This window comes from Chinchilla lanigera, unplaced genomic scaffold (assembly GCF_000276665.1).
Source record: "Chinchilla lanigera isolate Chin_1 unplaced genomic scaffold, ChiLan1.0 scaffold00080, whole genome shotgun sequence".
NCBI classification, from domain to species: Eukaryota; Metazoa; Chordata; class Mammalia; order Rodentia; family Chinchillidae; genus Chinchilla; species Chinchilla lanigera.
The window spans coordinates 7,186,288-7,200,785 of NW_004955481.1; the positions used below are offsets into that span (position 1 = coordinate 7,186,288).

The 14,498-nt window shown below is 40.3% G+C and overlaps 1 protein-coding gene across 5 annotated transcripts in view; it reads left to right on the forward strand.

Annotated features, from left to right (window-relative positions):
* The window catches only part of Rhot1 (ras homolog family member T1), a 49,461-nt gene extending 36,452 nt beyond the window's left edge, over positions 1-13,009 (forward strand). For 4 of the 5 annotated variants that reach the window (XM_013503493.1, XM_013503495.1, XM_013503494.1 and 1 more), the window contains one exon: positions 11,888-13,009. In XM_013503493.1, coding sequence (XP_013358947.1) covers positions 11,888-12,005 — 118 coding nt within the window. In that variant the 3' untranslated portion in view covers positions 12,006-13,009. Of the gene's footprint in view, positions 1-10,348; positions 10,493-11,887 lie in introns of all 5 variants that reach the window. The other variant, XM_005402812.2, reaches the window with a different exon arrangement.
* The last annotated feature ends 1,489 nt before the right edge of the window (positions 13,010-14,498 follow it).

Below are 14,498 nucleotides of genomic sequence, written 5' to 3' on the forward strand. Positions count from 1 at the left end.
ATGCCGTGGAGGGGTTCCGCCTCCTTCCTTTGAGTGACAGCTTGTAAAGGAGTAACCAGACCGACGCGCTTTCCCTGACTGAGAACACTTGCAAGGCTAGTTCAAACCAAACAACATTCAGGAGCTCTGCTGTTGGGAATCTGAGAGCTGGAGATTCTAGCATTCGTCTGGCCTAACCTCCTGGAAGACTGCCTTCCTGGGAGAGTGCTGTTTATTTGCTGATGGCTTTCTTCTTTGGAAAGGGTTTTTGCTTTCACTTTTTTTAAAATAAAATGTCTTCCCTATCACTTTCCTTTAGTTTTAGTTCTGCCCTTTAGAACAACATACGACTATTCTACTCTGTCTCCAACATAGCAATCCTTCAGACATTTGAAGACGGCCATCATGCCTCCCCTAACTTTCTCCTCTCCAGGTAGAACATCCCCATTTCTTTCAGCCTTTTCTTAAATTAGATGTTTTAGTGGCCTCACCCTTCCTGGTTGCCTTCATCTGAAAGTCCCTTACGTTTTCAGACTAGCTCCTGAGAGGGCCACTGAGAGTGGATGACGGTGCTCCAGATGTGGTCTGGCGAGCCCAGAGGGCGCAGTCCTGTCCCACACATGGCGCAGCACCTGCCTAGTGCGTGAACTGACTGTTTGGCAGCCCATCCCACTGTCCACATATATTGTCTTGGGATTAATTGAAATCAGATTTTTTTTTCATATGAAGCCCTGTTAAGGCAGCTGTCCCTTCCTCTCAAATTGACATTTTCAGTTGACTCTTTGAACCCAAATGCAGATACCTATGTACCTCTATTAAATGTCATAATCTTCTTTTGAATCCGTTTGTTTCTAGCTCAGCCATTTCAAGCATTATTTCTATCATTTGTCCCATTATATTTCTCTCTCGGTATTTTGTTATTTGCAAAATAGATACCTCTTTCAAGTTACTGGTCAAAAATAATGTTATATGCCAAGAGGTTAGAGAGGAGAAAGAAAGTAAGCCCTGTATTTCTGCACCAGAGAATTCTGCCAGTGAGAGGTTCAGAATTTTTGGGGAGGGATTTTTCAGCCACTTAAAAATGTAGTATCATCCAACTCACATTTGACCTTTTATTTATTTTTATTTTTATTTTTATTTTTTTGTCTTTTTGAGACAGGGTTTCGCTATGCAATTCAGGCTGACCTTGAGCTCACTTTGTAGCTCACGCTGGTCTCCAACTTGGAACAATCCTCCTGCTTCAGCATCCCAAGTGCTGGGGTCACAGGCGTGTGCCACCATGCCCAGCTCAAAGTTAGTATATTTTCTCATACCTATAAGCTAGAAATAATTTAATAATAGTGTCAGCTCATCTTACTGACATCTGATAATCAAAAATGCAAAGAATGAGAGCCGGGCATGGTGATGCACACCTGTAATCCCAGCACTGGAGAGGCTGAGGCAGGAGGATTGCTGTGAGTTTGAGGCCAGCCTGAACTGCAAAGTGAAACTGTCCCCCCACCAAAAAAAAGGTAAGAGGAAAGAGTAGGAAAGATAAGTAGGGAGACCAGTGTGCTTTTAATTAATTAATCTTTTTCTATTTATGTAACATTAACATACATATAGCATGGCAATTCCATAGTAACCGCAGGGTGCCAAACCCTGAGAAATATCAGGGAAAAGAGGTCCAGTGAACTTCCTTACCCCTGTTGGTGCTTCACTCGTTTATGTGATAGTACAGTGGAATAACCAGGCCTGGTGGCACATCCCTATGGTCCTAGCACTCCGGGACGCTGAGGCAAGAGGATTGCAAGTTCAAGCCCAGCCTAGGCAATGTAGTGACTTGGTGGCACCCAGTCTCAAATAAAATAAAAAGGCCTACTTAGGAAGATGGGATGTAGCTCAGTGAAGGCTTAGGGTTCCATCCCAAGTATCACCAAAAATAATAGTAATAATAGAAGTACAGTGGAATTTTAGGGGTTCCATATTGAAGTTTGTTCAACTTGTAAAACAGATACAGGTAAGTAAGGTAGGTGGGTAGGGGCCAAAAATTCAAGTTGGAAGATCTGAATCTGTAGTGTAAATGAATGATGGGGGCCGAGGGTGAGACACAGGGGGAGCTGGGAACTGTGACAGCCCTGTCTACAAGGCAGTCACCATTTAGCTAGAGCCCCCTGTTGTAAAGACCAAGTGTTACTAGGATTTCTGGTTTTATAGAAGACTAAGAATCAAGATTTTTTTGCCAGGTGTGGTGGCACATGCCTGTAATCCCAGCACTCAGGAGGCTGAGTCAGAAGGATCACCACAAGTTTAAGGCCAGCCTGAACTACATAGCAAGACCCTGTCTCCAAAAGAAAAAAGCAAAAAAGAGACTTTTATCTGACTTCTCCTGATATTTAATGAATAACAATTTCAAGAATTTCTGAAAGTGCTAGCTGGGTGTGGTGGCACACGCCTGTAATCCCAGCACTTGGGAGGCTGAGGCAGAAGGATCATTGCAAGTTCAAGGCCAGCCTGGGCTATAAAGTGAGCTCAAGGCCGGCCTGAACTGCATAGTGAGACCTGTCTCAAAAAGACCAAAAAAAAAAAAGTGTTGTTCAGAACAGAGCATGTTCACAGGCCACCAATCGGCAGCTTCAGTCTTAGCCTGGTTCCTGAAAACAGAGGCAAAAGGAAGGCACCTGCAGAGTGAAAATGGCTCTTTTCTCCACACAATATTTTATTTCTTTCCCATGAAGAAATTTTTGGATGATGGAATGAGAAGGGGACCTCTTTTCCCTGTTATTTCTCAGGGTTTGGCAGCCTGTGGTTACTATGGAACTGCCATGCTAGATGTATGTTAATGTTACATGAACAGAAAAAAGATTAATTAGTCATTTGAAGATTTTTCACTGTAACTTGTTTATTAGGGCAGGGTGCCACTTACCAGTAAATCTTAAGTCTTTTTTGTTTTTGGTAATTAGAATTTCCAGGTTTCGTGTTTTAGAACTGTAAAAGATTCTAAATGATTTGACCTTTTTGTTTAGGCAGTTTGAGTACATGTTTGGAAAGAAACTAGCAGACGAATATTGGTATATATATACTGGACTTAAAGTAGTATACTGTTTTAGTGTACTTGTACAAATTTTGGTTGTTAGCATAAAAATCATTACCAAAAATGACGCATTTTCCCACTTTTTCATCTCTCCCCTTTCCCACCTTAATTTACTCATTCAAAATTCTTAAATACCCACTTTATATTAGCATTTGAAGATGCAGATGTTTTCCCTGCCTTTAAATGCCTTTCTAAATATTATATCATTAGGTTTTCTCTTTTAAACTTTGGTTATATTTTCAGTGACTTTAGTCCAACATGTTAAAAAAGAATGTAATAGCAGGGCGTGGTGGTGCACACCTGTAATCCCAGCACTCTGGAGGCTGAGGCAGGAGGATTGCTGTGAGTTTGAGGCCAGCCTGGGCTACATAAGTGAGTTCAAGGCCATCCGGAACTGCATAGTGAGACCCTGTCTACAAAAGTCAAAAAAGAAAAGAAAAAAAAGCATGTATCACAACTTGATCGTGAGTTTAGGCAGTTTCAGTAGGTTAATTTCTGAACTGTTAGGGTTTTTCTTTTTACCAGAAAAAATTAAGTCTTTGTTGTTGAGCTTACTTATACTATATTTTAAGTAGGAAGTACTAATACATGGTTTAAATTTCCACTTTCATTGATTTCTTGCTGACTTTAACATGTGAGAATAGTGTTAAATAATACCAATCTCTCACTTAAGGCTTTGTTCTTTAGAAATACAGTCTCACTCTTCAAATCTAGGTGGGTGTATCTCCATCAGAATAATTTATGAGTAACAAATTATTTGAATTTAAATACATTTCGAGGATGATTAGCGTGTGATCAGATGATTTTAATCTTTGGGAGTGCTTTCCTTTCCAATGGTATGTATCATGCTACAGGAACAAAACTTTTGAATCTGTTGATTTTTAAACACTTTATAAACCTGAAAGTGATAAACTCGTTGTAGAGGAATGAGCTTGATTGTTGGTTTGAACTACCCAGGATTTTTCTTTAAGTACTTACTATTCTGACCTGAGCACTTCCACTTTGCATGAGACTATTGCAATACTCTAGAGTGCTGTGAGTTTCATTTGTCTCTCCTTTAGGCATCATTTGCATGTTTGTCTGTGCTTCTTAGTTGTTGTTTAACCCTCTTCAGCTCTTTCAGCACAGGTTTCCGTGTATAATCTTCCCACTTCTCCTTACCTCTATTTAATGAAAAGTTGTTTATTTTACAGTTTATTATTTTGGTGTGATTGCCTTTGGTGCGTATTTTTTGTTTTCCCATTCCATTTTAACTATTTACATTAGCCATATAATTTGCTCATGTTACTTTCTTAGTAGTGACATTTTTCTTTGGCAACCAAGTGCATAGTTCACGTTGAGTATTTGCAGGACTGTAGCTGTATCCATTGCATTTTTATGCTTTCAATGTATTTTTAACTTAACAGCTATGTGACATTTATTTTATGCCGTCCATTAACAACTTACTTCACTTACCTGAATTGCTTTAATTAACAAGCCTTCTTAATGTAGTTTAAACCGTGTTACTTCATAAGGAGCCCTGTTTATTTTGTTTTGTTCTGTTGAGATAGGGTCTCACTGTGTAGCCCATGCTGGCCTTGAACTTGCAGAGATCCTCCTGTGTCAGCCTCCCAAGTGCTGGAACTACAGGTGTGCACCACCAAGCCCAGCAAGGAGCCTTTGTTTGTTTGCTTGATTATTTGTTTTTTGAGACAGGGTCTGGCTTTGAGCCGTCTTTGAACTCACTTGGTAATCCAGGCTGGCCTTGGATTTATGGCAGTTCTCCTGCCTTAGGCCTTCCCAGTGCTGGGATTAGGAGGCCCTTTTTTAAGGAAAAGATTGAAGCCTAGCATGTGTGTGACCTTGAGTTTAATCCCCACCATGACAAAAAAGGAAAGGATATTACTGTCAGACCAAAATGAGCTGTTTCTTCTTAGGATTGCCCTATGAAGAGGATGTGTTTGGGAATCTGAGAGTTCGTGGAATGCTTACAAAAAAATAACATCCACATTTTAATGTCTTAGGGAATGTCTGTGTATAAAGGAAACACCCCATGTCTAAAGGTGGTTACAGTCTTTGAATTTGTAGACATAGTCAAATGTAAAATTACGCTTATAAAGAGTGTGTGTTATAGATTCTCAGTAAGTAGCCACTGCTGCTGTTGCTTATGGTTTGCCATTTGGTTAATATAGTAAAAGACACGGTAGAGTGGGGTTTGCTTAATTTGTTATCTTTAAGTATCACCAAGTATCACTAGTTAACACACAGATACTGCAACATCTCCTGTGTATCTTTGATCATCTGTAAGTTTGGATTCTTTTACTGCTTGATGAAGCATTTCTTCACCTTGGTGCATTATCTGTGTCCTCTTCCAAAGTATGTGACTATTTAGGCATGCTCAGTTAACAGCTGGCTTGTGATCTGTGTTGCAGTTCGTTGTTACTAGATATTGCATATTGATTTCTTAACCTATTTTGAGAGACATCTTATTAAAATATTGTATGTCTTCTAGTTAGGAAAATAGTTATTAGCAGTACTGGGGTATAGCTCTGGTAGAGTGCTTGTCTGGAATGCCTGAGGCCCTGGGTCCCATGCCCAGTTAGCAGTATTTGCACTGTTATTAGAAATAAACATAGAAGACTATGGCTGGTAGAGCCTGTATGGTGGTCCATACCTATGATAACAAAGTTTGCGAGACTGAGACAGGAGGATCACAAGTTCAGGTCTTTGCACTTGAACAGGATAGCAAAATCCTGTCTTAAAATAAAAAAAGGGCTGGGCTATAGCTTAGTGGTAGAGCATCCCTAGATTTGATTTGCAGTGCAGGGGTCATGGAGCAGGCAGACAGAGTCAGACACAAAACTGATCGATAACTCTGCCCAAAATTTAAGTGCACATGTATTATAGGTATGTAGGCTGTTTCAGAGTATTATCTTAAAGATTGATACCTGAGATACATAAAGGAATAGTCACAAAATTGGGAAACAGTTCATATTAGTGTGCTTGTACACCTCTGAATTGTATTAGGATAAAACGGCAAGATGAGAAGAACAAAAAATAAGAAATTCATATTTGGGCTGGGGATTTAGCTCAGCGGCATGGCACCTGCCTGGCAAGTGCAAGGTCATGAGTTTGATCCCCAGTACTAGAAAAACAAACAAACAACAAAAAAAAAAAAAAAAGAAAAGAAATTCAAATTCATATCCAGTGATGGTAACACATGCTTGTGATCCCAGCTCCCTTGGAAGGCTGAGGCAGAAAGATTGCAAGTTTAAGGTCAGCCTGGGCAACATAACAACAACCGATCTCAGAGGGGAAAAAAAAAGAAAATTAGAATTCATTTCTGAGAAATTATATTGGAATACTCTGGGTGGAGCTGTACATAGTAAAATATCCCACCTTTGCTGCTTTTGAATGTGTTCTGAGCCAGGGATATAGCTCAGTGTGGCACAGCTCCTGTCTGGCAAGCTCAAGGTCCCAAGTTTGATTCCCGATACCAAAAAAAAAGATAATAAAAGTTTGACTATGTTCTGAATTTTTTTTCTCTGCATAGTAGCCTGTAGTCAAATATAAGATTAATTGGTATCTAGATCATTCTGGATTCTTCCTCTTCCTCAAATTCAATTTTTAAATTTTTTTTCTATTTTTTTAGTACCAGGAATTGAACTCAGGACCTCATGCTTGCCAGGCAGGTGCTGTGCCTCTGCACTATACCCCCGCCCCCATCCTCCTTTTTTTTTTTGTTGAGACAGGGTCTCACTGTGTAGTTCAGGTTAGCCTTGGACTCATTGTGTAGCCTAGGCTGGCCTTGAACTCACTGTGATCCACCTGTCTCAGCCTCCCAGGTACTGGGATTACAGGTATGCACCACCATCCCTGGCTTCAAATTCTAATTTTTACAGACTTCTATGTTTGCACAATATAGTTTGTTATATTACACACAAAAGTCTGTGACGGATTCCCAAAAACAATTTCAAGTGGACTATTAAAAATATTCTATTTGGAAATAATTAGAATGGATTTAATTGCCTGGGCCATTTAGGATATTGTGATTGATAATATTCCCTTTATGTACCACTGTTTTAGTATTGACCCAGTAAAGATTTTAGTTCCTGTTTTTGTACTTACAATAAATTGCTGAGCTAATCCAATGCATGTTTATGCCCTTAAGATATTCAGTGCAGGAGTATACAGGAGTTTTGGTTGTCCTATATGTGCTGTGTGTGACTTCACACGCACAGTTCTTCGTGTAACTCATTATAAACATGGGAAAATTTTCTACTCTGGATTAAGAATCATCTCTGCTGATACCCAAGCCCAGACATGCTGGTTGGCCGTCATACCTGTGTGGAGGGCTTGCCAGCTGATAGATAGGGGGAGAGGGAGAGGGAGAGGCCTTGAGCACTTCTGAGCTGGAATTTTCCAAAGAACCTGCAAGCTCTGACAAGCTGCAAATGATTAATTAGGGTTATATCCCAGCGTTATTATTTCCTCTGTTCCCAAGAGATATCGCTGAATTAAATGATCTTCGTCCACAGAGAGTAGGAGTATTTGGGGATTCTGATGTATCACCAGATTAAAAAAACCTTTCTACACACAACCCCACCCACTTTTTGACTCTGTAATACTCATTTCTGGTAAGTCTTAAGGAAAATAACCTAAATAGAGCAAAAAATGTTTTTTTTTTTTCTTTTCTTAAGACATTATCTCATTATGTAGCCCAAGCTGGTCTCAAACTCGCGGTAATTTTTCCTCAGCCTGCTGAGCGTTAGGAATATAGGCGTGTACCACCATGCCTGGCTAGAGAGAAAAATGTTATGAAGAGAGATGGTCATCTCTCTATTTATAAATACCAGTAAGTGGAGTGAACCAGGAATTAGAGGGTGGAATATAATGTAGCCATATAAAGTATTTCCATAATCTATGGAAAAATTTCTATACCGAGTTATGTCAAAAGTATACATCCTGTGTGTGAAGCTATGTAAGAAAATACATAGAGCTAGGCATGGTGGCACATGCCTGTAATCCTATCACTCTGTAAGGCTGAAGCAGGAGGATTCTAAATTTGAGCCCCAACCTAGGGAACTCAGCAATTTAGGGAGAGGCTGCCTCAAAATAAAGAATAAAAAAGGGCTAGGGATGTAACTCAGTGCCGAGGCCCTGGGTTTGGTCCCCAGTACCACAGTCTCCCCCAAAAGAATGTAAAAGGAAACTTGCTGCTCTGCCTTATTTTCTATATATTTTCTAATGATTGTGCGTTACCTTTTTTTATAATTGAAATGAAAGTAAACTTTAAAAAGAAAAGCTGTGCAATATTATAATTTAATTCTACAACAATATTTTATGATTTATTGATTTATTGATTGTCTTTTTTGAGATAGGATCTCGCTATGCAGTTCAGGCTGGCTGGGAGCTCACTTGATAGCTGAGGCTGGCCTCAGACAGTGATCCTCCCCTCAGCCTCCCAAGTACTGGGATCACAGGCATGCACCACCACGCCTGGCTGTATGAGTAATTTTATTTTATTTTATTTTATTTTTATGTTTTTGGTTTTTTTCCGGTACCGGGAGCTGAACTCACGACCTTGCGCTTGCCAGGCAGGTGCTGTGTCGCTGAGGTAATCCCCAGCCCTATGAGTAATTTTAAAATAATTAAGTTTTTAAATGTGGAAGAGGTGTTCTTGAGTTTAAAGATTAGGGCACAGTTTTATAAAATGTACTGAGCCCTGAAGTAACAAATGTCAGTCAGTTTTTGATACTTAGGAAATATGTTTAAGATCGCACTAATCTGTATTCAGGTGATGTCATTTAGCTGAGCAATGATATGCCATCTATTTACAGCCTGGTAGTGCAACTTGTAAATGGTCATGGAGGCTTGGGAGGCTTGCTCTGGGGGCGCAGGCCTGTAATCCCAGCACTCGGGAGGCTGGGGCAGGAAGATCACTGTGAGTTTGAGGCCAGTTTGGGCTACATAGTGAGTTCATGGCCAACCTGAACTACCTAGTGAGACCCTTTCTTAAAAAGCAGAAAGAAGGGGGAAGTAGGTAGTCGTGGTAAAGACATAAAACAGTTTTCTAAGTAGCTTTCAGTGTCTTCTATGACATTGATGGGGTCACTGAAATGTACGTTTGGAGTAAACAGTTGCCTTAAGTTTTAAACTGACTGTAGTTTGAGCACACATCTATGCTGTATTATAATATATAAATATGTAACCCCGTTTTGCCTACTGACGGAAAAAGCTGGGGGAAAATAATAATTACTGTCTTAAAATGCAGAAGAAAGTTAAGCCACAAAAACTGTCAGAATACATAGCCAGGTGCAGCAGTGTGTGCCTGTGTACCAGCATTTGGAAGACTGAGACAGAAGAATTGTGAGTTCAAGGCCAGCCTAGACTACATAGTGAGGCACTGTCTCTAAAACAAAATTTTATTTAATGAATGATAGTACTTTCCTAAAAGCCAACAAAGGGAACTATGTGAAACAGATGCCCCTATTTGAAGCATATTTATGAGAAATCTTTTGACTGATTTTAATATGATTATGGCTAGCTTTGATCCTGATCCTTTTCTCCCCCTAAGTTGAATAATAAATACAAAAATAGGGGCTGAGGATCTAGCTCAGTGGCACAAGTGCCTGCCTGGCAAGTGCAAGGTCCTGAGTTTGATTCCCAGCACCAAAAAAAAAGGAAAAATTTAAAATAAAAGATAGGATGATAGGATCTGGGTTCAGTACCAAGTACCACCCACAAAAGGCAGGCAGAGCTGAAGCAGAAGCCCTGATGTGCTTTGAGCCTGCGTTCCACTTTGGATACTTTGTTCCTCTTACCACACGCCCTTGGTGGTCTATGAGTTTGAGATGTTGGAGTCAGTTTTTCACAGTTACTGTACTTTTAAGAGAGTGGTTATAAGCATCTGTAAACTTCATAACTAGTAATCACTAATCCATTTCAGGTGACTACTTAGCGTTATCACATCTATCAGTACTGCTATGGTACCGGTTTTGAGGACTTCTTGCATTGTTTCAGATATGCCAAGAGCAGCCTCAGGGACGTGCTGTGTAGAGAACGTATGTAACAGCTTAGGATTTCTTGTCTGGTGTGTGAGCGTTTAAGAGTAGATATAGGTAGGGGTTTTTGTGGTTTGTTTTTTTTTTAAGTTAGGCAATCTGCCATAGGATACATTTATTTTAAATACAGAAAGCATGAGACCCATCATCTAGGGAGGCAACGCCACAGATGTGCGGGATGTTTAATGCAGAGATGCTATTTTGAGTCCCTCTCTTTGCTGTGAACTCCAAACTGTGTGCACGTGGATAAAAGGTTAAGAGCCCAGGTAGCTGAATGGGGTGCCGTGCTGTTAGCAGACGACGAAGGCAGCGTCACTCACCAGGTGCACGCGGTCAGCTCTGTGGAGGATTCCATCTTCATGGAGTCATCTCGTGGTCCGCTTTTTCTTGAAGCCAGGTAACATTTCCCACCACCAGTGGGGTGGCCCTGTTGGAGTTTTTCCAACTAGAAAAACTCAAACCTAAATATTCTCTTCCCTTTTTTAAAGAATAAAACATTGTTTGTTGGAAGAACTAACTTGCAAGACAGAATGACCTGTTACTACTTTGTTTTGTAAGAAGGAGTGTTCTGTTTTGTTCCGTTTTTTAATAGCAACTGGTGAGGGTGAGGAGTTGGAGTGCTGTGTTGCTTGGCCATGATGATAAGCATGGGGCACTAGCTTGTGCCGTAGACTTCTGTTTCTAGGGAGGCACAGGCTGCGTTTTGTGATAACTAATCTTACCCTTGTGTGACGGTTACTGAAGTAGCTTTGTACAAATTGAATTCTTGGCTTTTAACTCTTTCGCATACGTCAGTGTCTTGGTCTTTTAACGATGTCTGACTTTTGCTTCCAAGCTGTTTGTGTAACTTGGTTGTAAATAGCCTAACCTACACAGGCTTTCTGAGCTCTTAATTCTGAATCCACCTCAATTGTGTTCACTTAACTAAGACTGCAGTGACACTTGAATAAAATGTTCCAGCCTTTGCTTAAAGCTTAAAGCTTCATGGTAAGCTGTCATACTTGAGACTCTTGAGGGTGCTTAGCAGTGTTATTAACTGAGCATGCTCACAAACTCAGTTTGTGGTACAGGCTGTCCCTGTTTTTGTCATGCATTATATGGCTTCTTTTATGTCATTACTTTCAGTCCATCCTGTTACGTGTATGTCCTTTATTTGGTCCGGTTATCACTGCCTGTCTAACATCAGGATTGTTGTTGTTTTTCTCTCTCTCTTTAATTAGTCATAACCAAGTTAATGAAAGCTGGTAAATCTTCCCCTGCCCCTTGGGGCTTTTTTGTGTGTGGGGGTGAATTTCTGTGGGGCTCACTGTTCCCAAAGTTGACCTTAATCGTTGCTCTTAAAAAGTATTGTCACTTGTCACTTAACTGCTTACAAGATAGCTTTTGATTCCTGGGACAAAAGATTGTACCTTATTTATAGTCCCTGAACATGACCCTCAAAATTGTGAGAATCCAGGCTTAATTCTGATTTTGAAGGACCGTCATAGTATTAAAAAGTGGTGGATTGATTTATCTTTCATTGCCCATGCAAAGAAAATTATAAATTTTTAGATGTCACCTCCCAAGTAGCAGCTAATTATGAAAACATTTGTCTTTACTGATGTCTACAGTGTGTCATTTTAAGATAATGCTTATCTGAACAATGTGTACATGGCTGTCTTGATAAATGTTTTTGTATGCAATTAGCCTGACAAGTGCGCTAATACTTCCCTACAAATAGGACATTATTTGACTGGCATAAAGTTTTCCTACTAATCATGTTTTAAATATTAATTCTATTTTCTGACTACAGGCATGTGACACAAGCTGACCTCAAGAGTTCCACGTTTTGGCTTCGAGCAAGTTTTGGTGCTACTGTTTTTGCAGTTTTGGGCTTTGCCATGTACAAAGCGTTATTGAAACAGCGATGATTAAAAAACAAAAAAACTACTGGCCCTACCAAAAACAAATACTTTTATGTACATTCTGAATGCTTTAAATTCTGCTAGAATATTGAGATATTTATACATGCAGAGTTACTTTATTAATATTTGTAATTCATGCATAAGAGTATTTTAATGATAGTAATAACTGCAGTATTGGCTAGTGTATGGAAAGGAAACAGCTTAATAGCCAAATAAAAATGGCTACATTTCAGAGGCCAAAAGGGAATATTTTGTAAATAATGTATATATTCAGACAAGATGTGGTCTCCCAAACTGAGCTCCAGAAAGTGATGTTTCTAGACATTTCTACGTGGTATTGTTAGTGCTCACTTGGCTCACTCTCCTAGACTTACGTCAGCCCAGAGATTGTATTTGCTCACGGACCACTTATTTATTTCACTTTTACTCAGATTGATTCTTTGGGTTCTGTAAGTACACAAGGCACACTTTGCCGTTTTCTCTCCATTTTTAAAAACCCACACGAGTCAGTGTCAGATGACCAACACAGCTTTGTTTCTGTCACTTACCGTAGGCCAACCTTGAAGCTATCATGCAGTGTAGAAAATTATGTAGCTGAGTGCCCAGCTCTCCTTTAAGGAAGAAACAGAGTAAAAGCAATTAGCAGCCATGTCATCTATGTGATTATGTTCCTGCCTCTGTCCGTAGGTGGAATTTTATAGCCCTTTCAGTCAATTAAGGAGAACAATTTATATATTATCAATGTTTTTAGTTTAAATAAACAAGTCACCCTAACTACTGTTGAATTTCCTCCCAACTTGTAAAATCGTTCTATAATGGCTGTGTCTGTTACAGCATTACAGTAGCTGCATGTGTCATGAAGTGTTCTCTATCTGGCTAGGGTAACCTAGAGGCAGCACTTTTTTTAAATGGTAAAATAAATCTAAGGAATATAAACTGTCACGATAAACCTATTTTTTCCATCATTGACCTTTTCAAGTATTTAAATAAATAACTGGTGTGTACTGTGATTTTGAGTTTTTTTTGTCTTACAAAGTAAATGTTTCTACACAGATGTGAGTCAGGTCCTGTGCTTTGTGTAACTAGTTTGAAAATTATTTTTTATACGGAAGGACAATACTCATTAGGGAAGAAGTCAAGTATGATTTATGCACGTAAGGAGAAACCTATTCGAAAGTTGTGAGGAAATCTATTCCTAGGCAGGTTGTTTTTCCTGACACACCTAACTGCTGTGCTTCCCACTGCGGTTTTTACATGTTTATTTTCTCCGTGAGCGTGGTTTTTTCTCTTGCCTTTCTGAGAGACATTTTCTCACAAGGTCCTGCTGCTTGAATGGCTAGTAACTGTGTAGCTTACTAGCTGTGGGAGTGTAGAATAGACAGCTATATTTACTTTCATACCTTTTTGTCTTCATTCTAAATTTGAGGAAAAGGAGCCCAAGGCAAAAATCTGACGACTTCGTTTGTATTATTTTTTGAAAATTTCCCATGTACTAAGTAAACTTATGTCAGTTACGCAGCTTTCAGTGAGTTAATTCTTTCCTTCCAAGTTTTTTTTTTTCTATTCTGACTGAACTACTGTGTTAAATTAATTGCTTCATACATTATTTTGTTTGAGAGAAACAGAGGAAAGAAGTTTGCCAAGAGGTGAAAGAAGAGTGAATTTATATGTTTAGATTTTTCCTCCATCTTCTCATTTGATGCCGAGTGTCTGTGAGTGACAGCAGGCGGAGCGGCAGCGGCCCGGCTCACACCTGCTCGCGGCGGCTTTTCCCCTGGTCCAGCCTCCTGCTCCCTGTCCTCAGCCCACGGCACCCGGGTGCTTGCTCACTATCGCGTCTCTGCCCTGTGGCCCTGCAGGTGCCCGTCCTCAGCTTCACATCCATTTTAAAGACTAGCTGATATGGGAGAAGTACAGTAAGGAGCTTCTTTGGCTTTTACTGTTTGCTAAGAAGATGCAAACTGTAACAGTACTGAGAGGATGTGAGAGCGATCTGCCTGTGACAGCTGTCACTGCCGAGTCAGCTAATATGGCTGGCTGGGCCGCTGTCCCCTTCCCTGTTCCTGGGCCGTGTGCATTCTTCCCGAAGGTGCGCACTCCTTCAAGGAGGACAGCCTGCCCTGAGAGAGGACCAACTACCGTTCCCTCGGTCAAGGGTTTACGAGTAGCAGGGCTCCCCTGCCAGAACCTCCAGACAGACTCTCAGGAGTGCAGAGGGAAAATGAGGAAGGTTGGAACTTAGTGATCGAGAGGAAATCTCTCATTTTTTCCCAGTTGCATTATCTTACAAATGGACAGTCCTGCGGCTGTGAGGCTCTAATGAATAGCAGGCAGCTTTGTGAAGAAGCGTCACCCTGAAGCGTGCAGGCCGCTGACATGGCGGAGTGTCCTTAGTGTAAAAGCAAGCTCCGCTGCTTTTTGCCATTTTATGCTCTTCTTCTGTCGCATCGGACCAAAAATAAGCAATTGTCCACATTATTGGTGCCAGTGAATTTCAGA